This window comes from Eutrigla gurnardus (genome assembly GCF_963514095.1).
Source record: "Eutrigla gurnardus genome assembly, chromosome: 12".
Taxonomy (NCBI): Eukaryota; Metazoa; Chordata; class Actinopteri; order Perciformes; family Triglidae; genus Eutrigla; species Eutrigla gurnardus.
This window is the reverse complement of record NC_139926.1, coordinates 11117569-11141309: the sequence shown is the minus strand read 5'-3', so window position 1 is coordinate 11141309 and position 23741 is coordinate 11117569. Positions and strand designations below refer to the sequence as shown.

Sequence of the window (23741 nt, the reverse complement as noted above, 5' to 3'; positions counted from 1 at the left end):
TGTACAACTGGAAAAAAAAAATGACCCACAGTTAAGCTATTGCAGAAATTGGCCCACCACTTCTGTAATTGCTATGGATTTGTATTACCTGTACAGCTGCTTATTTTAGTAAGTATGTTTGCTGAAATTATTGACAGCTACATGTTAACATTTTACAGCGTAATACTGCATACTGGTACACATGGTAGCATCTCACTAAGCATCGTGAGCGGCTGAGGTAAGGTCAGTTAAATGCAACACATCTTAAACAACTCAAAAGCCCAAAGACCATTCAGAGACACACATAACCGAACTGTAGGGATGTTGGTCAATGCATGATCAAGTTTATTACTTTATTTTGTTGCATCGTTAATTAAAATGAACAAGGTCAAAGTCAGTCTTTTTGCACTGCAAAATTCCACATCATCCTCAGTATTTAATTTAATTATGCCTGCTGCATTGGTTTGTAAATTATTTTGTGGTGCTTTCACTTCTGCTAAGGAAAAGATTAGCAAAATAACGGATGGATTTTTGTTGAATAGCTGCCAAATGTTGGTGTTGCTGTAGAGCACACATTGAGAGAATTGTGCACATTGCATGTGAGGTAGAAGTAAAAAAAAAAACACACCTTTAGCTTCAAAAGGATTTGCAGGCATATATATATCACCCTGTGCCAACAAGCGATATCTCCTGTCAAGTGTAAAAACTGGATACTGATAGCATTTGAAAGTCACCCTTTCAAACTTAATGTCAAGAAAAATAATACTCTGAATTCCTATGTGCCTGTGTATACAAAATGCAAACATTCAAGGCATTTCCTCTGCTCCCTTCCCTCACTGGAGTACAAACGTTGACCTTGACTAACCGGTTTAGATGAAATCCAGAAAGCAACACAGGAATCAGGACTCTGTAGACTCATATGCACAAATAAATCTGGTGGGCTGATGCGAGACCATAACTCAACCAAGTCGGTGCTAAGTGAGGGAGAAGAAAAAGCAAAGAAAACTGGGAAGACTGTGTCTGCTTTGGCAGAAGAAGGTGAGCAGGAAAACAAAGGCTGCAGCAAACCTGTATCTTCTAATTTGGTGCAGAGCCTCCACTCCTGCGCAATCAGGTCGCTACAGACTGCCAGACACCTGTATGCTTTCGATGCACTTGTACCTGCAGTTCGGTACCTGCACGGTGCTTTACAATTAGCAAGGTCGAGGGGATTCAGTCAATATTCTCTTAACAGTCTGGAACTGAACATTGAATGCATTCATTTATCAACTCCACCAGGTGGAGCCAGAAATATCTTGTACGCCTCTAAAAATCCCTTGAGACATGGGATGTAACATTAATGGCTTTTACCGTCTAAAATAGGCACTTGCAGTATTTCATGGTCCATGAAACCGACTTTATTTCAGTGTGCATAAGATATGGTGTATTAGTATACTGTAGTGCCGTCTTCAGATGGTGGAACAAGATGTGCACTTATTCGCTCTGATAATGGCATTTCACTGCATGCATGCTGTAGCCAGCAGGAATAAGTGTGTCAAATGGACTAAAGCCTAATTTTGTGTTTAGTACCACAAAACTATGACTTCCTTGTGCAGGAACAGTGCAAATTGACTACATTGTATCTTTATCATCCTTAGTCTGCTTAAACACCCATAAATGGAGGTCAGTCCCATAAGGATATGCACTGTATGCATCCCAAATGTTGATTGATTGTGTTGCAATTAACACCATCAGGGAAGATGTTCTGGCATCATTAAATGTGGTAACAAAACTTGTTTGTACAGCCTATGCATTGTAAAAAGAAAAATATATATGGAATCAAATTTCTTGCAAAACAGGCTTTGATAGTATTTAACATTTCGGGCAATTGACTATTTTTGTTCATTTGTTGAAGCAGACATGTTTCAAAACATTGCAATTCAGGGTGCATCTGTTGCTCGCCATATTGTATTCTCTGTCTCTCTCCTCTCTTGTTCCATATATGTCTCCATACAGTTCTATCCAAAACAGGCTAAAATGCCCAAAAAACAATCTTTAAACATCCTTGACTGTTTCTAATTCCAGAGTATCACAAACCTACACAGGCAAAAATATCATCTATGTCATCATGGCTGTCACAGCTGATGGTCTGAGATGGCGTCTCGCATGTAGTCCTGTTTATTTGTTCGCCCCCTGACTGTTCTGACACTGATAACTCGGTTCTCTTCCTTCGTCTCTTACGCCGTTTCTCTTCCACACCAGTTTTTACTGCTGAAACCTTAAATCGATGCCTGAGTGACTGAAAACGAGTTCTCCGGTGAGGGCGTCTCCTCATTGCAGCAGAGAGCTGACACGTTTTCGGCACTGACCCGTGAGGAGATGAAGCCCAGCAAGCTTCCTGCCTGAAGGTCCGCAACCTCCTCTGGACGCTGGGGAGGACGACAAATTATAAAAAAATATGAACAAATAGTATTAGAAACGACACAGAATAAAAGCTCTACACATAGTGGCTACTTTATAATTAACAACTGTACAGTCTTATGTGATCCAATAAAACTGATAATTTATGATGTACTGGACTGCATTGTGTATGGATGGACTGGACCCCCCCCCCCCACCAGTTTTAATAATAATAATAATAATAATAATACAAATAATAATAATAATAATAACAAAAATGATCTCTCCCATCCCTCAATATAATGTAGTCCAGTACAATACCAGCTTAAAATATGAGCCGTTATGTGTATTACATTGCATTCAATTGCACAGTTGCTCTTACTTGTAACCTGCTGCCTCTAAGCATTTCATCCTTTGGCACTTTAAATGCAAGAAGGCTAAAAGACGTTTTTCCTTTTCCATCTTCTGGGATTCACACCATGGGATCATTTCTTCTAGATGGGTCGCCATGTCAGTGAAGGTGGTGGCCTCCCTCACTTGTTTCTTGAACTTTTGTTTGTTGTCTTTCTTGCGTGTTTTCTGTGGGAAAGGTTTGACCTTGGGAAACACAATTATGTAATCATTTCACATCACACTTATCATTTTACATGTTCTATAAATAATAATATTATTTTATACATCATCTGGTGTGCTCACATACCTCAGTAAAGTCCCTGAAAACCTTGAGAAAAGGCTTCATGTCGGCATCAAGACCTACAATTGAACAAAGAAAACTAAATTAAATACAACTACATGGTTTACTATGCATGGTAAATTAGATGGTGAAAAATAGAGCACTTCCTTCAAACAGCTTTGCTTTGCACTAAATTTATCTTGTACAAGGTTACATCAGTAGCTGGGAAAGCCAACCACCTAGACCATAGACGGACTGATATATGTCAAAATCTGCAGTTTTCAGAACTCTTGTCAACCCTCTAATGTTAAAGAGGGTGTCCACTGTGGACAGTGTCATCATACCAATGTGCATTAAATAAGTCATACACAACACAGAACAATGAAAACGCTCCACACCTCTTTCAATAGCAACACCCAGATCTTCTTTGACCTTCCTCGTCTCTCCCCGGTTCTCGACTTTAACAGAAGATTTATTTCTCCTCTGCTGCTGCTTTTCCTTTTGGTCTTTGGAATGGGGACCATGTGCTTTTTTTTTGGTCAGCAAAAATGCATCGGAAGGACCTAGGAACTGAGCCACATCTGCTGGCAGGGGGAAGTCTATGAGGAAGGACATGGGCTGGGTGTTGGCTACTTCTCTGACGAGCTCCAGGAGCTGCTGATACAGAGTGGACAGGCTGACCAGGATGCCACGGGAAATCACCCTGACGGAGCACAAAGGAAGGTAGATTGAGATTTCTGGGAACTGTTTCTAAACAAACTATTCCAAACACATCAGGTGATATAATGAGCACTCACCAGAGACGACTTAGCAGGCTAGTAATCACCATGTTCAAGACAACAAACTCCCCCCATTTCATCTGCTGCTTTGTGAGTCTGAAACAAATATTACTTAAGGATAAACCCATGAGGTAACATCGAGAAAGCAAAGACAGTCTAACTTCATTCATACGTAGAGTCACAGGTTGCAGATTTCTGTCGGTGTTTCTGAACAGTGCCTCTGAAAAGGATACTTGAAAGCTCTGCTGCAGCGTTTCAATGTGCAGCTCATCAGCTGGGCGGCTCCCAGCACTTTGAGACAGATCCACTCCAGCATGGGTTGACTGGGGACATCACACTCACCAGCCTTGACACTCAGTCCTCTAACACACACAGACACACACATCATTACAGAGAATAAACAGATAATTACCTCTGTTATTAATTAGACTCCATATACCTCTGTCCTTAAATCAGCCTCCATATTAGAAATAGTGGAGTCAAGAGTAAAAAGTGATGGTTACCCCATGGCGTAGGCTCAATAATATCAGTACTTCTTGACAGTGTTTACAACCTCTTGCCATTGCTCTTCTGTTTCCCTGTGAGATACTACAACTGTCAGACACGCATGTTGGTCATTGCCACTCTTGCTCACATAAAATACTTTGGAAACTTTAAAGAATAAAAGCACATATACGTTTAATTAGCTTAGGTACTTGTTTCACTAGCCTGGCAAAAACAGCACATCACACTGGACCAATAAAGCTTTCTATCTACCTTTGGATTTTGTTGGGACACAGCTCTGTCAGGTCCTGAAGAGCAACATCAAGCTTCATGCTCTTCAGCCTGTTCATACATTGTTCAACCTGGGAGAGATAAGCCAAAAATATGTAACATGAAAGACACACCAGTTGTTTTTTTAAGTTGTAGTCTTGCCTTTTTCCGTTTAAGTCAGTAAATCCTTAATCTTAATTTAACAGGGCAACAATAACTTATCCTGCAGATGTGGATCATTCGTCAGATTCTCACCTGCATCAAGCCTTTGTACGTCTTGTTGCCCCTGTAGCTGTTATTGAGGATGTACAGCAGCTCGTAGAGAAGCCGTACCTCCGTTTGAAAAATCTCACTCCCAATTAGTTTAAGCACCTTCTCATTCTCCACCAGCAGGGTTTTGAGACGTACATCTGCAGAAGAGCAACAACACACACAAAAACATCACAGTTCATTCAACAATAATGATAAAGTACAACTTATCAACTTTGCTGTGGGTGGATCCATGCCTCAGCACGTGGGTTGAACGCGGCGTTTGTACGGTGTCTTTATTGCAGGGTTTTGTCCCGTAACAAAGTCCACATATTTAGCTAATAAGCATCCAAAGAATGAATCGTACCTGTCGTTGAGCTGAAATGTACACGGACACGAGAAACGGCGCCGGGAAACGCAATGTTTACCCTGTTCCACGGTTCCCCTGCCATTTTTCCCTGCAAAAAAACGCGGAAGTCAGCCATCCAATCGTATTCGAGTAAAGATAAACGTCAGAGTTTGCCTTAAAGGGACAGAAACAGCGATGCAGCGTGTCTGACCATAGGACTATAAATTACACTACCATAGGTTAGATAACGTTGTGGATTATGTAGTATGGAAGAAGCATGGCTTAATAACAACAGGCTTAATGTTAAGGGAGCTAAAGACTTATTTTCTTGGACATTATAAATATGTGTTTGGTGGCAATGAATAGTTTCTCCATTAAGCTGTCAAGAAAGACAAAACATGTCCACATTGTGTAAACATATTATACTTTATTTGTGTAGTAGAAAGAACATAACAAAACAAATGAAAATTGGGTAACATAAATTAATTCATGCTTGTTGTTTACTCATCCACGTGATGACATGTAAATTCACTTCATCTAGCACTGAATCCTCCGATCTTCCCTTCACTGTCAGTCCATGGCTGCCGCCTTGTAGCCAGAAAACCTCCACTTGAGCTTTCATTTCTTTTACCATCCTTTCAAAAAGGACCTGAGCAAGCAAAAAGCAAGATTAGAAAGCAAAATCACTGCTGTGGAAAATGGGTCATTAAGACAAACAACAAAAATAAACATATATTGCACAGCCTGGGACATGGAATAATTAGATTAAAAGACATGTAACATGGCAGGATATTGTCCATATTATACAAAATGGTAGCGGGCCGCACTATATAATCTCGAACAATACAGACTTTCTGCAAGTATCATGAGGGAAATAAGGATGTACATGGAAGAATAAAGACAATATTACAAACAGAATTCATGACAGAGATGAGGAAAACACATTAAAGAATGAGACAAACTAGTAGCATAAACTACTTACTGAAACAAAGGGAAAATAAAATAGGAAAAAGAATCCTCCTTACCCTGTCACACATGTTGTCTTCAGAGCCTGACACACACAGCACAGGCATGTGCTCAGGTAACCCCCTGAGATTTTCACTCCGCTGCAGATGGGCCTGTGTCTGCCCCGGGGGATGAAGCGGGAAAGACAGACAGACGACACCCTGCACTGCATCCTCCGACTCGTCACTCAGCTGCTTGGCTAAAGCCACGGCAGCACGACATCCCATTGACCTGCCTGTGGACGGGTCACAGAAAAGTAAAGACAATATATCATACTCACATTCAGCAAGTGCTTTATTTTATGTTGTGAGCCATTCTGCTTTGCCTTTTGCTTGTTGTAAAATTATTTAATTTTTTAAAATATTTTTTCAACACTGAATCTCATAACACACATATTTGTATCTATTCGAAACATGTACAGCTCAAACTCAGGTTATTTTACTTCATGTTTTACAAAGTTTCTAAGCAGAAGATTTTGGCATTCTCAGTCTCTCTGTTACCAAAACGAATGTGTCATTCAAAAAGCATGTTTAAAAGCATGCCAACTAATGATTTTGTTCCCCTCAAGGAAGTGTTTATTTCAAATAAAATGGTTGGTTACATGTTCACATTAGAGATATTCTGATAGTGAGTAAAAATGACTTTATAAGCACACAAGTTGTATTTTTCTGAAAATGCAATGCTGTTTGCAGAGGTGGGTACATGTTTGTGTAACAGGACGGGGTAAAAACCTGGGGACATGACTAATATGTGTATCCATCCATCCATCCATCCATCATCCGCTTTATCCTGTATTCAGGGTCGCGGGGGGGCTGGAGCCGATCCCAGCTGTCATTGGGCGAAGGCAGGGTTCACCCTGGACAGGACGCCAGTCTATCACAGTGCCGACATATAGAGACAAACAACCATTCATGCTCACATTCACACCTACGGGCAATTTAGAGTCATCAATGAACCTATCCCCATCCTGCATGTCTTTGGACTGTGGGAGGAAGCCGGAGAACCCGGAGAGAACCCACGCTCACACGGGGAGAACATGCAAACTCCACACAGAAGGAATCAAACCCAGGACCCTCTTGCTGTGAGGCACCAGCGCTACCCACAACACCACTGTGCAGCCCCTAATATTTGTATTTTAATTAAAATGACTGATTTATTATGACATGTTTTTAAAGCATAGATGTGATATGGAGTTACACAACACTACAAAAAAGGTTTTTGGAGGACATTATATCTCAGGGTTATTTTTTTTTTAATCAAATATTGTGTTCAGCATCAGTTATAAGTGGTCTGCTTTTTTTTACAAGTCTTGATTTATTGCCAGCTGTTTTTTTACTCGTTATCGTAATGGCAACTCTCACAACTCTTCCATGTGACTTAATGTAAGCGCACCAGTGATGCTTACCTCCAACAAACACTTGCTTTATGGTAAAGGTTTGCAGAGATTTCAAGTAGTCCTAGGGATGGAAAAAACACAAGTGTGTAGGCTACAGCATCTTACTGATTCTGAATCTGTTACAGCAGCACAGAGGAATTGTACGGATGAATGCTTTGCCTTGAATGAATGGAAACGCTTACCCACACAGCCCGGTAAGCCTTCACTCTGTAATTCAAGTTTAAAGCTTTGCATGTGAAACGAAGACAAAGGAAGCCACCTGAAGCTAAAGCGTGTGCCAGTGAAACCAGATGTCTGAAGTTCATGTCTCCTCCAGCCCCGTGTGTGAGAATGACGGCCGTGTGGACGTCTGTTCCCGGGGCGGGGACACACAAGGAAGCATCCAGAGGCTTTGTCCCAAACGGCACTTTCACCGTGTCCTGAAAGGCACCGAGCAGTCGGTCAGCACCATCTCTAGTTGGACGGTTCACACATTCATCTGTGAGAACATAGTCGGTCTTGTCATGAGTGTTTCAAAGCTCACACGGTTTTTCACTGAATATAGGCACACTTAGTTCTTGGTTTTGTCACCTTGCTAACTCAACGAAAGCCCTTTAGTTTCAGTTAAAAAAGTAAAGCTAGCTTAGCTCATAACGTTACCGTTTAACGAAAGTTATTATAACGCTAGTTCCGTGTAAACGCACGTACTCACATCATTTCTTGCTAATGTAAGATATATTTACCTCTACGAACTTGTTCATTACCAAGGCTATTGAATGGAAGTTCGGACACTTGTGCTATAGGTTGTAGCGCATGCGCAGTGTGACTGGAGCGGCAGTGTTGAAGGGTTACAGCCAGATGGCGCTAGAAATAAAGGGATGGCCTCCCGCTCAGGCGCCGTCACACTATTTGGTGTGCTCGCGCGCCAGTGCACAGCATATTTTACTGCGCATGTGTCGTGCAGCTCGAACATGTGCTCGATAGGATATGTTTGTAAACGCCACAACACCCCCATTTAACAGCAATTTAGAATGAACGTTTTGTTTTCGCACATGTGTATATGTGTAAGTGTGTAGAACAAAAGAACAATCACTTGCAACATACAAAAAAAAAAGAACAATATTTATTTTAAAATGAGATGTGATATGCATATCATAGTCATTCAATTAACACTGAAAAGAAAATATCTGGCAGTATATCAGGATTGTTGTGTAACTGGATGACAACTCAGAGTTCATCTTTTGCCTGAAAAACAAACAAAGCATCCATGTTGGGTTCAGAAGAAGTGGCGTCACAAGAAAAACATCTCATTAGCTGAATTTGTTTTTGGATGTGGGATGAAATGTGTGCCATCAGAAACCAAAACAATATACTTTGTCAAATCCAATAATTGGCAGCATACTAATGTGTAACAGTTTGGTCTGAACTTTCTTCCACCTCAGCAGAAGTCTAATCAGCCAGAATGATTGAAACACCCATGTGATTGGGTGCAGGGCTTTTAATTTAGTGTATTTATATGGCAGGAGTTATTTAGCAAGGTGCAGTGGCCCTTCACATACACCAGAGGGAGCCACACGCTGTAAATCGGTATGGTCTGTCTTGAAGCAAGTGGTACAAACGTTTAAACATAAACACCAGTATTTATTTCCATTTATTATTAATCTGTGGGCTGAGGTGCGATAAAACAATAAAAATTCACTCTGATGCAAGGGAATCTTAAGGGTATTTCTTACCCTCCTCCTGTGGCAGTAACATGGGAACAGGTCGTCACTGGGCTGCTCTACAAGCTCCATGTCTTCACGGATCTTGGGCTCTGTGACCTGGAGTTTGGCATACTCCTATGAGAAGAACACAAAACGTACAGAGAGGACTAGGGCAGACAGGGAAGTAAATCCTCATAACAAAATTGCAATTGGAACATATTTCTGCATCATGTGAGTTCATTTCGTCCAGTCACACCAATAAGGTGCTAGTGCCAATGGGAAACACCCTGACCCCAGTGTGAGAAACTCTGCAAGTGTAGAAATGGTACCTGGAAAAGTTTGTAGTAGTAACAAAATATGCTGTTTCCCATAAGATGATTGCGGGCAAACTGCTGGCCGGCCAAAGCAATTTTCTTTGCCTGAAAAACAACAAGATATAAAGCTTTGTTTTCTTTTTATTAAACCACAGTTGTGTTGAGTCTTAAATAAAGCATTTACCCACAAAGGTAATGTGCAATGCCCATAATTATAATCATCGTCACCTCTTCATCGTGGTCACGAGCCCACTGGATCTTTTCCAGCAGGTCTCCAAGGTCTGCCCTGATTGGGATGTAGTGCTCCCACGGCCGAAGCTCGTTGTAGAAATGCTCATAGTAGCCAGAATCCTGCTTTAGGACCACGCTGTCTCCTGCCAGTAGGTAAGGCAGTCGATACGCTGCCACAGTGCCATCAATGTTTATCTGGTACTTGTACTGGTGGTGGAAATGGGACAAACATAATTAAGTGACTGTCTTCAAAATAAACATCTGGAAATACTGCTCAGTAATGGCAGTAACATAAGAAGTGTTAATTCTTACTGGGTCTGGAATTATGTGGTATTATTTGGTTCAATGTCACGATGAAAATATCAGTTCAAGACTCCCAGACATTTTAGGGATTATTTAAATCAAAACAGCCACGCTGGAGCACTCTCACCTTGAAAAAGTCAAAGAAAGAAACGTGTTTGACCAGCGGCCCATAGAGGCTCTCGTCGTGTTTGAAGAAGAAGAAGTTGGTAAAGGCAGCATCGATCATGTTGGGCTGAGCCCTGGAAAGCTTGACCAGCTCCAGACGTTCCTGACGACTGTCCCGGCCCCTCCAGAAGGCTGTGGCGTTCTTCTCTGGCCACGGTGGCCCTGTGTTGGCCTGCACTGACATCATGTCCAGACTTATTCTGTTCATTGGATGGACAGTACATTGCCCAAGTTATTCAATTCAGCATCTGTCAGAGTCATGGGCTCCTATAGATAATGACATGCAGAATCATAAACTGACTTTAAGAGCATTATAAGAACCTCACAGTCATGCAAATATGAATGTCATCCAATTACCATGTGATGGATTCACTTCACTGTCAGCTTTGCTTAAGTGCCTATAATGTATCGATCCTACCTTTAATCTGTTTGCACGCTGGTGCACATACTTTGCTTTCTCTTTATGAAAAAACTGTTCAGCCGTTAATTGTTGAAGCACATCAAATATTCTTTTGTCACGCAATCAGCAGCTGCAGGATTAACCTGAGTATCACTCATTACAAGGTGAGAATTTCTGCATGGCAAAAAAAATCAAAGGAACCATGCTATGGTGGGCTGTTCTGCTGGCTCAATCTAGATCTCAAATAAAATATTTGCTAGCACATTTTTTTTTTGCTGTGCATTGCATGAAGCAATACTGAGGAAATAATGAGCGGTCTGAAGGTTTATTTTGGTCCCACATTATTCAGTCTGAACTGTGACAGTGTCAAGCTGCAGACTGTACAGTAGTGGCCAAACGTTTGGAGAATGACACAAATATACCTTTTCACAAAATCTGCTGCCGCAGTTATTATGATGGCAATTTGCATATAGTCCAGAATGTTATGAAGAGAGATCAGATGAGTTGCAATTAATTGCAAAGTCCCTCTTTGCCAGAAAATTAACTTAACCCCCCAAAAAACACTTCCACTGCACTTCAGCCCTCCCACAAAAGGACCAGCTGACATCATGTCAGTGATTCTCTCATTATCACAGGTGATAGTGTTCATGAGGACACGGCTGGAGTTCACGATTGAGTTAGAATAACAGACTAGTTAGACTAGAAGAATAGTACAAACATCCTCCCAGCAACTTCTCACAAACATCCATGAACAGTTTTGGTGACCATCGATGGCTTTTCCAGCATGATGGAGCACCTTGCCATAAGGCAAAAGTGATAACTAAGTGGCTCGGGGAACAAAACATCAAAACTCCCTAGACCTTAATCCCATTGAGAATTTGTGGTCAATCCTCAGGAGGCGGGTGGACAAACAAAAAGCAAGCATTGATTATGCTAGAATGGGCTGTCATCAGTCAGGATGTGGCCCAGAAGTTGATTGACAGCATGCCAGGGCGAATTGCAGAGGTCTTAAAAAAGAAGGGTCAACACCGCAAATATTGACTCTTTACATAAAGTTAATGTAATTGTCAATAAAAGCGTTGTGAAACCCATGCTTGTAATTATACTTAAAAGATCTAAAAACTCTGAAGCAGCAAACTTTGTGAAAAGCAATACTTCTCAAAACTTTTGGCCATTGCTGTACAGACAAGTCAACCTGTGCCTGTCGTCACCTGCTTGGGGAAGAAGAGCATATTGTAAATCCTCTTTATGACTACAGGACTGCAATTTGTCCAAGCTGATTTCGACTAAGAAGCAAGCCCTACGCTTTTCAGAGCTACCAGGAAGCCGTTAACCAAAAGATAACATTTCCAGTCGAGTGTTACTTAAAGGAAGCCCAGGTATGACTGATGCTTTGGTAGACTAGTTATACTGCGGGGACACACTCCGTAGACTCTTGTATGGACTTAAATATATTGCTAAAAAAATCTAGAATTGCATACTGTGTTTGCGATGCACAGCCTTACCTTCCCATGGCCTCAAGGACCGACTCCGTCAGGTCATAGGTGGGCATGACAATATCCCTGGTGTTGTTAGAGCCACACCAGGAAAAGATAGGATGGAGCTTGTCAGTGGGTTTCCTCTTCTCCAACGGCCAGTCCCCCAGGTTAACAAAGAACTCCATATCAGGGAGCTGCACCTGGGCGTGCAAAACAGCACCGTGGAGAGGGGAATTAAGTATGCTCTTCTTTAGCAAAGGGGAGCACTATCCATTAAATGCGCATAAACAACTGACAAAAAAAAGCATTAACCGCGTGTGCATTCAAATTGTTCAAATGTTTCAGTGTTACATCATTTAAGAAGAGCTTACCTTTCTGGTGAGTGACAGGAGGATGGCATCCATGAAGATTCTGAAACCCACATGTTCTCCAAAAGTTTTAACATAGACCTAAAGAGAGTAAAAAAAGCTAAATCACCATGAAAAAAAAAAAAAAACAATCACAGCAGAGCTCATGAATTAACTTATTTGCTTAACTTCAAACTCTGATGAGTTCTGGTGAGTTATTTCAGTCACGCAGTTGCAGAGATTTGTCAATTGTTCTTTTACAATGTACATGTACTAAAATATGTTTGGGAGTTTCACCTGCCTCAGAAGTGTAAAAATGACAAAGGGATTGTAAATCACTGACAAATTACTAGACCTTCCCAGGTAATGCTAGCACTGTGGTAACAGGGCTTTAGGCATTTCACTATTACAGCAACCTGGAATGACGTCCACAGTGGTATTTTGAGAAGATTGTACCCTTGATAAGACTGTTCTTACAGGCGTGTCACATAGCCCCAGGCTCTTCTGGTCCTGGCCCACTTTACATTCTCACACAGCCCTAATTACTATTCAGCCTTAAGAAATTCTACCCTTGATTACTACCGTCCTTTGGTTATGATGGGGATTTGTTTTATGAAGTTACGTGCGTGTTAATGTTACAGTTAGACTGATATATCAGATGCCGGTTACACCCTACTCCACTCACTCAGTGTTTTGCACAACTGCATTTCAAATTTTTCAATATGGTGATTTTTGATATTCACCGTTTATTGTATTACTTATTTCTTCTGTGTTCTGGTGATTCTGAAGTGTGAGGTACCTTGTTGTCTTTAACAGTGTAGTGGCAGAGGCTTTGTCTCTGTCCAAAGCGCTCTGGGATCTCCTGCGCGTTACGATCTGGGTCAACACTAGCGTAGATGGCCAGATCCCTGTCTATCTGAGGGAAGGACTGAGGACAGTGCATGTGGGCCTCCCATACAGAACCACTGAGCTGGGGACAGTCACAGCCTTCGTGGTAGACTGGGCCTGAAGAGGAAAAACACAGAGACATCATTAATACCCTTTGCTTTCGCCTGCCGTAGACATGCGCCATGTTTATCAGGCCAGAAAAAAAATAAAATGTCATCGTAAAATACATATTTTCAGCAGCTTGGACTGTGTTCCACCTTTGAGAATGAATGGTGACTTGGCGACATGCTTGTTCTTGAGCAGAATGTGGATGTGAAGGTCCGTGTAGGTGGCATACATTCTGTAGCGAACCAGGAAGGAGCCATCCTGACGATCCAGGACCTGGATCCAAATCCTGGTGAACTGCTCCACTGGAGCAACCATCTTTACTTCAAAGGTCTTCTCACCAGGCGATGTTGTTAAACTGTGAGGGAGAAGAGGTGGAGAATGTGTTCCTGTTAAGAGTGAACAAAGCCAGAAAAATACGACCATGGTGGCAGAAAAGTCACACCTGTAACACCATACTGACTGAAGCAGTTATAAACTAAAAATGCCTGATTTAGTGTACAGACTAAGCCATATACAAACTGTCTTTAACAGACATTAGTACTAAAACAGATAAGCAATTCTGACTATCTGATGATAATTACATACATTTATAATACATTTATTCTGATGCTAATTTGACTTGAAAGTGTTATTTTTCTTCCACATAATTATGATCTGGGAAAATAAAGGCAATCTCTTACAGAGCACAAGCCTTTCAGGTTTGGATACAGAGGATATGTAAGTTAATTGTATGAATGAACAATGTGATAACATTCTATACAACTATACAACTGATTTTAACCAACATACTTGTCCTCACCACTAACCCATAAACAACACAGTACCAAAGTATAAAGAACAATGGCACATGTTGCGTTGTATTGACTATACTACAGTGCATTAGATTTCAAACGAAGCGGGTATTTTCATACAGTATATACTTTACCAATGTCAAGAAAGTTGGCTTCTCCTCATAGTAATAGTTTGGTTTCAGATGGAAATGACAAAACAAGTCGATTCCTCATATTTTCTAACTATATTCTCATAAAAGTTGGGCATTAAAAACAGGAAGTCTGTTGTTGCAAATATAATTTCATTTTTTGTATTGTCATGCCGCTATTGTGTCTCTTGTGCACCAGCAGACAACAATGATGTCGTTTTTTGTCGTAGGCATGAATAGAAGTGAGAAACTGATCCATCTTGAGACCCAAAGGATGTGTGAAATAGAGCGGGACACCTTTATAGGGCCCATGGGAGCTTTATGATGAAAGGGGTTATTGGAGGTTGCCTGACTCTTTCTCCCTGGGGGCGCAGACTTCCATGTCTGCTCTCTCACAATTGACTAGTTTAAAATTTCAACTTGGTTGAGCTGTCCTTTCTTTGTAGTCATGTAGTCTTCAGGTGCTGATAAAAAATAAAGTAAAATTGTCCTGGGTCAGTAAAATTGGAAGTATAGTTTGACTGGCATTTTGCATCCAGACAAGGACATTTTTTCAAAAAGGAACCACTCTGACCCAAATATGAGAGCATTTTCCCTCTAGAAATTATAACTGGCAAAGTAGGTGTTGGACATTTGACTGCTTTGAAGCATAAGATAATCTTACCCATAAAGTATTTTCATATAAAAAAACAAACCTTAATCTACATTACTGGGGGCTGCATTATAGCTAATTGGAAAAGTCGTTCAACATGCATCCTGTAGTTGAACTTCAGTTAATAGACCACAAACTGGCTACAGCACAACCATTTATTTACGCATTCAAAAACAAAAACTAGTTTCAGAAATTATTCTCATTTACATGAAAATACATACTTTTGCTCAAACTTGCTCCATACTACCTTACAAACTCCAAAGAAGGATGCGACGTGGAGCATTTGAATGCAGCAGTGCTTGCCAACAGAATAGTCACAGGTCGTTATGAAAGGAAAAACGTACCGGCTGCAACACAGGCGACTAGAAGGCCACACGTCAGTTCACTGTTACTTACTTTCTCCCCGAGCTGTCCGCTGCTTGTACGTAGAAGAACCGAGCTGGAAGTACCATGTTTGCTTCGAGTCCAGGTCCCCATACTAAAGTGTTGGCAGCACTGGGTAACGTTGCCGAGTCTGCCTGAGCCCCCGGGAGTTCATGCCTGAACAGATCCAGACAGAAAAGCAGCAGCAACCACACAGATAGCCGTAGAGACATACCTGTCCAGGGTCCACTGTCCTTTAATGTTAGCTGTTAGTTCTCTCCCCGCAGACGGTCACTGCCCAAACTCGCCATTGTCGGTTTAAAAATGCCCAAACATCAACAGAATAAATATAAATCTGAACCGCTAGCTAATGAGTCACCGTTAGTTCGTTCTGTTTCCATTCAGAATAACACAACCCAGTGGTGACATTGCTAATAACATCTATCTGGCTAACGTACGCGCATTGTTATATGATAATATGTTCTCCGTGGCACGAAGATAACGTTAGTTTACTTGTACAGTGAAGTTAACTATCTGCCTGATGTACACGGGGCGGGATAAGCACACGCCACGGTGCAATCTGATTGGTCACCACTGCGCCGACTCTGGATTTGATTGGTTGAAGGGGCAGATGACTCCCGATATTAATCTGATTGCACAGAAAGCCGGAAGAGAACCGTGGCTACACGCTGGGCATGGGCGTGGCACTCATATCCACGATGGTGCTGGGGGGAAAGGATGCATTGTAAAAACTGTTGAAGTTGTAAGGAGGAGCAGATTTTGTTTTAATTTAATTGTAGCGATATATGTAAATATATGTATATGTCATTTGTTAGCGTATGTATATATGTATATACAAAAAGGTAAATGATTTCCTCTATTGGATTAGAATAATTAAGTGGCATTGAATTGAAATACTCAAGTAAAGTACACAAAGTGCACATTAGTACTGAAGCATGATACTTGAGTACATGAGTTAGATTTGCACCACAGTGTCATTATTTGCAGTGGAGTTGAGTCAGCGTGGAGGAATATACAACTGTAATGGGTTCAACATGTCTAAGCTTTTCTCGGCCCCAAAATTACAAATGAACATGAATGAGTATTTAAGATTTTTATAGAGTTCTGATAGGATATGTGAAATGTATGATATTATTATTATTACTATTATCTTGGTAATAATATTTCTGAGAAATGCAGTTTTGTGTGAGACAATGTAGCCTACTCACTGTATGCTGCTCATGGTGACAAAGCAAGTAAAAAGGTAAATTCAACATTTATTGAAATAACAATAAAACCATGCTGCGCTTTCAAGCCTGCGCGATGTGATAAAGCTTTGCTTCATTGTAGTGGAGAACATCCTCTGTAATTCAACAGAAAACACCATGTTGCACTTCATACAAGCAAACAACAGCAACTGATGGTCCAGTAAAAAAGAGTTCTCAACTGTGTACATCAATAAATGTTTATTTCAGTTTGATTTTGCATCAACATATTTTCAGTTCTTTTTTGTCAGGTAATTTCTATTACACTAGTATAATATCAATAAGAACAAAAAGTGGTAGAATCCATTTAAATAAGACAAACTTTGCTGCCATCATTGAGAAAACCAGAGAAATGCTTCTTTTTTTCCAGGATACTACAGTGTGAAGAACTACAGAGTTCCAGTGATTTAGACAGAGCCAGAATACCAGATACAGTACCAGCAGTAACAGGTACAACATATACAGAGAAAAATATCCCAAGAATGTCTTTATCTTTTATCATTTTTTTCCACCTTTCTCCCAAGATTGAGCTGTACAGTTAATATAAAAACCAAAAACGTACAAACCGAAAACATACTAACAAAACACCCTGTCAGTAGAAGTCAGATTTTTTTTTCTTTTCGTTTGGTTTTGTTTTTCATTTTTTTGTGTGTTTTCTCTGCCATTGAAAAAAAACTGCACTGGACATACATCTCATTGACGGTACAGAGATAGGAGAGATTGTTTTAAAATATGTTTAAGACACCTCATTGAATCAAATAATGTGTAATTCCTGAAATCCATTTGGCTTTAGGATTTCAGGTGACTTGGGTTTGGTGGAAAGAAATGGTTTGAAGGACATTTAATCCAAAGGAATGCCTCCGCAGCCTTGCAGGAAGAAGGCAGAAACGACTAGCAATGCAGATAGATTCGCTTGTGTGTTATTTTTTTTTTTTTGATTTTGAGCATATATGTCACTGTGCATATTTATTGTGGGAGTGACTTCAACAGGATCAAGGCGCAACACTTTATATGTGTTAATGCTTGTGTGCATAAAGGCTTGGCTATGTGAGAAACGGAAATCAATAATCCTCTGTTTTTGTTTTTGCGGATCAATTCAAAATACAGACGAATACACAAGTACAAATTATCCTCCTCAGTTAACGCTGTTCGCCCGTGTCATGTGACTACCCATTGACGTGTACAACACAATCACAATATGATACACAACCATGTATCATGAAACATTTGTTGTTTTTAACATACAACAGCCTTCAATTGAGAGGCCATCACCATCAAATATAGGACTGCGACACGAGGAGATCATAGTCATCAAGAACAATACTGAACAAAAAAAAAAAAAGAACATATTTGCCTTCGGTTTGAAATCGTCGCAAATGTTTTACACATGTACATAGTTTCTTCACTGACTCACATCTGAACATCACTGAAAAAATACTGTCACTCCTCCTGAACCATTACTGATAGACGACTCACAGGGGAGTTAGTAGCGATTAAGCGGACGTGATTCCAACTCCTCTTCATACTCCCGTCACGAAGACATTGACAAATTATTGTTTGTGATAAATGAAAAGACACATTAAGCACGACTTCTAAAAGATTGAGGTGGAGAGAGATGGGAGGGTGTCATTCATGTTTGATTGCTTTGGCAGAAAAAGAGCCCCGTCGCTTAACATTTGTGGCACTGTTCTCCCTCTCACTCTCTCTCACACAACCTAATGGCTAACTAAACTCCTACACCTGACAAAGGCAGCTAAATATTTAAATGGTGAACCAGCAACAACCAAAAAAAAAAAAGAATAAAAGCACCCTCGTATTTTTTTTATTCATAAAGAAAACGGACTCATGTGACCAACTCCCAAGATACCACGTCTCATCTGTTCCGATCAAGCAGGTAACATTTGACGACTACCACATATTAGCTCTTTGTTAGTTAGTTTGCAGTGAGTGGGTTCACTCATCTTGTTTGTTATGGCACATGAATAGTACATAGGTTCACACTATAGCTATAAACACACTGTGTCCAGAATATTTGAATACGTCTCACATCAGTCCGTTCTGTGTCCATACAACTGTAGTTGGGGAGCGAGATATTCCTCATCATCATTTAATGCTTTTGTATGTAGCAGCAGCCGAAAAGTGAAATTAGTGTGATTAGACTGTGCAGAGGTAAGTGTAAATACTACTGATTTGTGTTTTCACTGTGCAGCCCAGTATAATTGGTAAGAACATAGTATTAGCATTATTAAGTGTGTGTAGAGAAAGCTTACTGTGTGCATCTATACTGTGGCATTTAATATTTGCTCAGACTAAGAAAAAAAATGTCAATGAACCAAAAGTTTAAATCAAAAAAAGGGAAAGGAACACAAAATTTGGCTTAATAGCAATGCAGGTATACATTTCCCTTTTTATATATAGCTTTTTTGTCAATATTTCAAAAAATATAATGTTTTTCATAGTTTCTGTTGTTGGCTTACATCATTAAATAAAACTTTGTATTTGTGTATCTCCTGTTAAAGTAGCATGCTGCTTTTTAATATGGCAGTTGGATATTTTTAATAGTCATCCATTTTTGTTTCATGCATTTCTTGTTGGTTTCTTAACTTTTGAGTATCTACACAGTGAGGTCCAGAAAACCCAACCACACACGCCAACACACACACACACACACACACACACACACACACACACACACACACACACGCACACACACACAGACACGCACACACAGACAGTCGGATATTTCCAGTTCCATCTTCAGACCGTCAAACGCCACCATTCTCTTTCTGTCCTCATCACTACATGTCTGGACAAGGAACCAGCACATCCTCGTCCTTTAACAAAGCGACAGTGCTGTAGCCTGTCCAGAAGCCGTAAAGACAAAGTCACTCTTGAGTCTCTCTTTTAATTGCTCTCATATATAGAGTGAAAGTCCGTGTTCCGGCATAACGCTCCCAGCAGTCCAAGGCCAGCCCCGACCCTCTTTGCGATTAGAACTGGTACCACTTCTTGTCCTTGCACTTAAGCATCAGCTGTAAAAAAAAATTAAAGTCAAATACTGTCGATGGTGAGGAAAAACAATTTGTCACTGCTTCATTACCTTTGGAAATCATTTTTGAAAAAAATTGCTTCTGTTTAAATTGAGCACTTTAAAATAATGACATCATCCTTCACCAAGACCCACCCAGGCTGGCCAATTATAGTGTAGCATCGGCCAGTTCCCACAGCTTGAGGAAGTAGCAGTGGCTAAGGGGCCAGGTCATTTTTCAGTTTACCATATCTTCATTTTAATATCGAAACAGCATTCATAAAGGCATTTTTATTTCACCTTAAAGGCATTGTTGTCATAACTTTGGTTGTGAGTAACATTTTATGAATATTGAATAATCTTTTCTTCTTCTTGTTTTTGGTTTTACCTCATGAGCGTGTTTGGAGAAGGTTTCTGCACTGGTCATCATCAGGGCCGTCCGATCCTCCAGCTCCCCCAGCCTTTGGCCTCTCTCATCCAGAGCGATGCGGGCTCGCGCCAGGTCACCCACAACTCCGCTAGCTGCCACCTTCATGCCCTCCATCCCCGCCTGCCCAGGGATGTGCTGGGCCAGACTCCGAGAAGCCTTCCCAGCTGATGCCTCACCAACTGTCAACGGCATCGGGTAAAAAGAAACATGAACAAGGTGCAAACGAAATAACTGCACACGTGGCCCATGGCCCAATGTTATCAGATTGGCTGAGAAACTCATTTACACCTGAACATAAACAGATCCAGATTGTTTAAAAAGCTGGCCAGTACTTTCATATTCAACCTGGCTAATTTTAGGCATGTAAGACATACCAGAAACAGACACTCTCTTTATGTATGTTATGATCTTCTCCCACATTAACACACTGTTTTACATGCTGGACATCTCTGAACCTACAGAGTCCCTTTACAAACACAGACTTCACCTAAAATAAATTTTGATAGTTTTGAACATTTTGCGGATTTATAAATTAATATAGAAGGATAGAGACAATTCCAGAATGGGCTGAGTTGCAGGTTTGAGTCTTTTCAGTCAGAGCCACAACTGGAAAAGTCTTCCTAAATTAAGAGAGACTACTTTTTTACTTAACTTTTAAAAATAAATGTAAGAGATGGTGGAAGCAAACCCAACCTAGTAATCAATACTACCTAATCACACATTAGTGCTTGCTGCAGCATTGCATTGATAATATTAGGCTGCTAATTTCTAATAACCTGCCCAGGGACGACAGACGAAAATTAAAAAAATGAGCTCTCTAGCTAACTTTAGCACATTTACATTGAGGTTGAAAGTTAAATGTTGATTGATGTCCCTGGTAAATAATAAATAAAATAAAAATCTAAAAGTAAAACATAAAAAGTAAACTCTGGGTCACTATTCTGGCATTGATGGATTGTTAGCCCTTTAGTCGTACACTTCCTTCTAGATATTGATTTATTGCTGTAATTACATGTGGCGTTTTTAGGTGAATAACTACACTGTTAGAATGAAACCCTTCATCAAGAGAAAAAAAAAGTAACCCACAGAGCTCCTCTCGGTCGAAGTTATGAGAATTTCCTCCAAAGAAGCCTTTTAAGAAGCCTCTGTTCTGGGCTTCCGGTGTTTCTATCGGTGTAAACAGCTCCCCCAGCATCTCCTGGGATGAATACAAATGGATACAACTTCAAAATAAAACAACAGCAATTATTTCCAATTCTGCAAAAGTAATTACTGCTGATATTTGTTGATCATACATTGGTCATCTTCTCTTGTTTCGTCAATGACGGGGGAGAACTAGACCTTAATCTGAGGAACTGCTGTTGTCTGTACAGTAGGTGGCACTATGGCAGCATCGTGTTCAGCTCCACTGAATATGAATATAACTATACCAACGTCTACATGTGTGCATGTGCACGCACACACACACTTGGATGAGAATGACTTTTTGATTAGACACCAACTGTTCACAGTGCTGACCTGCAGGTTGTCACACATCTCCTGGCTGTATGTAATTCTCTGGATCTCTGTCGGAGAGCTGAGATATAGCGCCTGCCCCCCGTTGGTGAAGCAAAATGTTCTTGCGATGCGCATGTCTGTCAGAGGCAGGTAATTGACATCCATCAGCGGTCTTAGACTGGGCAAACTGTGGGCAGAGCGAGAATGATAGTAACACGGTTAGACACCACGAACACCTGTATCCTAATAACTCAGTCAAATTTGGGCAAAAAAAATATCATGATTTTCAAATTGAATCTTAACTTTCTTTATTAATTCTTTTTTGTCCATCTTTGGAAAACTGCATTTAATTATAATGTACCTATTGTAACTATAAATAAAATGTCTTTAAAATGTTTAAATCACACAAAATCACATTGCATGCTTAGAGGTAAGAGATAGTAATAACATATGACAAAAGGTAGCATCAATTAACATCAAACCAAGCAAAAAGGATGTATTCCTACATACGTAGATAATGTAGTGCAGCAAATTATTTCTTGCATGGAAAACATTCTTACCTGTGGTCAGAGGTGTGTTTGAGAAACAGAGACCAGGTAGTCACAGTTCAAATTAATTACTATTCATAGTCATCATATTATTCAGTGTTTACCTGTGAAAAGGAAGCTCTATATTCAATCAGCACAGGCACTCTAAAAGCAAAGTGTCAATATTGAAACTAAACTAAGTCTAATTAAATGTCAAGGCCAAAACGTTAATCTCAATTATTATATAATTAATTGTGTAGCCCTGGTTTGAGCCGCAGTTTAAACAGCAGACACAAGTACATTAAACTGACAGGTTGTCATGGATATTTTCAGGTAAACAGGTGTGTTTCAGGTTAGTAGATGACTACTGGGGTTATACCTGAGTGTCATAACGTGTCCGTTAGCGCAGAAGCAGGCCAGGCACACACTGTTGCACGCAGATACGACGTCGGCTCGCAGTACAAAGGATGACTCGGTGATGTTGTGGACAAAGAGGCAAGACTGCGAGGGCATCAAGAATACTTTGGCCTGCCTCTCGGAGCACACCACAGCCAGATGTCCCTCTCCGCACGAGTCCTGGGAGGATGACGGTGAAAAGTGGACCAGCTTACGCCTCCGCAGTCGGTCCGGGTCCTCAGGGCCGTTGAGGTCTCGCCAAACTTCGAAGGGGCTTGGAATGAGCGATCCCATGCAGTCCAAGAAGCTGAAGCGCAACACTGAGCCCTTCAGCATCAGGACCGTGCCTGGGAGTGTTTGGGTAGAGTCAACAGAGGGAAAGCATGAAGTGCAAAACTACAATTTCCAAAGCTACGGCACATTACCATGTGCCAAGATGGTCCCAACAACCTGGGCAAATAGAACATTTGCTGCTGAGAAACAATCCACAAACGCGTTCAACAAAACCCCCCTTTTCCGTTCACCAATCTTTCCTTTGAACTGAATCTGTGACGTTCCAGTATTAAACTTGCTTCCTGAATCTTTAATCTCGAGAGAACAACTGCTGCTTCAAAGGGCCTGGGTTTTTGGGTCTACTGAGGTAACTGTGAGAAAGAGACCCTTTCCACACGCAGCAGGATGTCTGGACTTGTCATGCATGTTTGAGTGGCTCAGTTTTGCTTAGTCAGTAAAATCAAAGTGGGGCTGCAATATACATGCTTGTTCTTGAATACAGAAGGAAGTCAGTGCAAGATCATGCATGACAAATGCCCATCAAAGAATGACAGCAAATTCCATCTGATTGAAATTCATATTGTTGTAGAAGCCCTTAAGTGTTACAAAGACTGGGGATGAGAGGAGCTTTCAAACGGTGTCATTACAGGTTCACACAGAGCACTTCATTCCTGGGGAAATTACCTGCTTTGATTTTAAAAGCCTTGCATTGCATCTCCATTTTGGGTGTTTTAGGATAAACACGCGTGGAGTTGAAATGAAAGCTAATGTTCCTGTACTCAGATCAGTGTCCTCAGTTGTTTTTTAAAGTGAATGTACCCTCTATCATTATTTGTAATATACAAGAGGCTACTGGACTCAGCTAGTTGCTAAGTGGAGGATTAAGATTAAGAGATATTTCCCTCGAGTCCTA

The 23741-nt window shown here is 40.7% G+C and overlaps 2 protein-coding genes across 13 annotated transcripts in view; both read right to left on the bottom strand.

Annotated features, from left to right (window-relative positions):
- Positions 1–1171: 1171 nt before the first annotated feature.
- Positions 1172–15946, bottom strand: LOC311022381 (uncharacterized protein). Its single transcript, XM_084023584.1, has 22 exons — positions 15446–15946; positions 13628–13833; positions 13282–13487; positions 12507–12584; positions 12163–12335; positions 10220–10457; positions 9787–9996; positions 9574–9663; positions 9275–9379; positions 7745–7981; positions 7572–7623; positions 6187–6401; positions 5655–5810; positions 5180–5276; positions 4819–4973; positions 4567–4655; positions 4044–4172; positions 3829–3906; positions 3430–3734; positions 3059–3111; positions 2741–2955; positions 1172–2387 (listed from the first exon to the last, which is right to left on the bottom strand). The coding sequence occupies exons 1-22, from the start codon at positions 15643–15645 to the stop codon at positions 2048–2050; spliced, it is 3627 nt and encodes a 1208-aa protein (XP_083879710.1). The 5' UTR covers positions 15646–15946; the 3' UTR covers positions 1172–2047.
- Positions 15947–16863: 917 nt separating this feature from the next.
- Positions 16864–23741, bottom strand: part of stxbp5l (syntaxin binding protein 5L) — a 110900-nt gene continuing 104022 nt past the window's right edge. For all 12 annotated transcript variants that reach the window (XM_084022360.1, XM_084022366.1, XM_084022364.1 and 9 more), the window contains 5 exons: positions 22539–22902; positions 21654–21819; positions 21222–21333; positions 20094–20314; positions 16864–19709 (listed from right to left, as the gene is read on the bottom strand). In XM_084022360.1, coding sequence (XP_083878486.1) covers positions 19668–19709; positions 20094–20314; positions 21222–21333; positions 21654–21819; positions 22539–22902 — 905 coding nt within the window. In that variant the 3' untranslated portion in view covers positions 16864–19667. The remainder of the gene's footprint in view (positions 19710–20093; positions 20315–21221; positions 21334–21653; positions 21820–22538; positions 22903–23741) is intronic.

Bases quoted from the DNA above. Each gene is read 5' to 3' on its own strand.
- LOC311022381 (XM_084023584.1), bottom strand. From the start codon at position 15,645: ATGTCTCTACGGCTATCTGTGTGGTTGCTGCTGCTTTTCTGTCTGGAT. The intron at 6,402-7,571 runs GTAAGCATCACT...ACCCGTCCACAG, and splicing joins AAAGCAAGTGTTTGTTGGAG to GCAGGTCAATGGGATGTCGT. The intron at 3,735-3,828 runs GTGAGTGCTCAT...GTGCTCCGTCAG, and splicing joins AGCCTGCTAAGTCGTCTCTG to GGTGATTTCCCGTGGCATCC.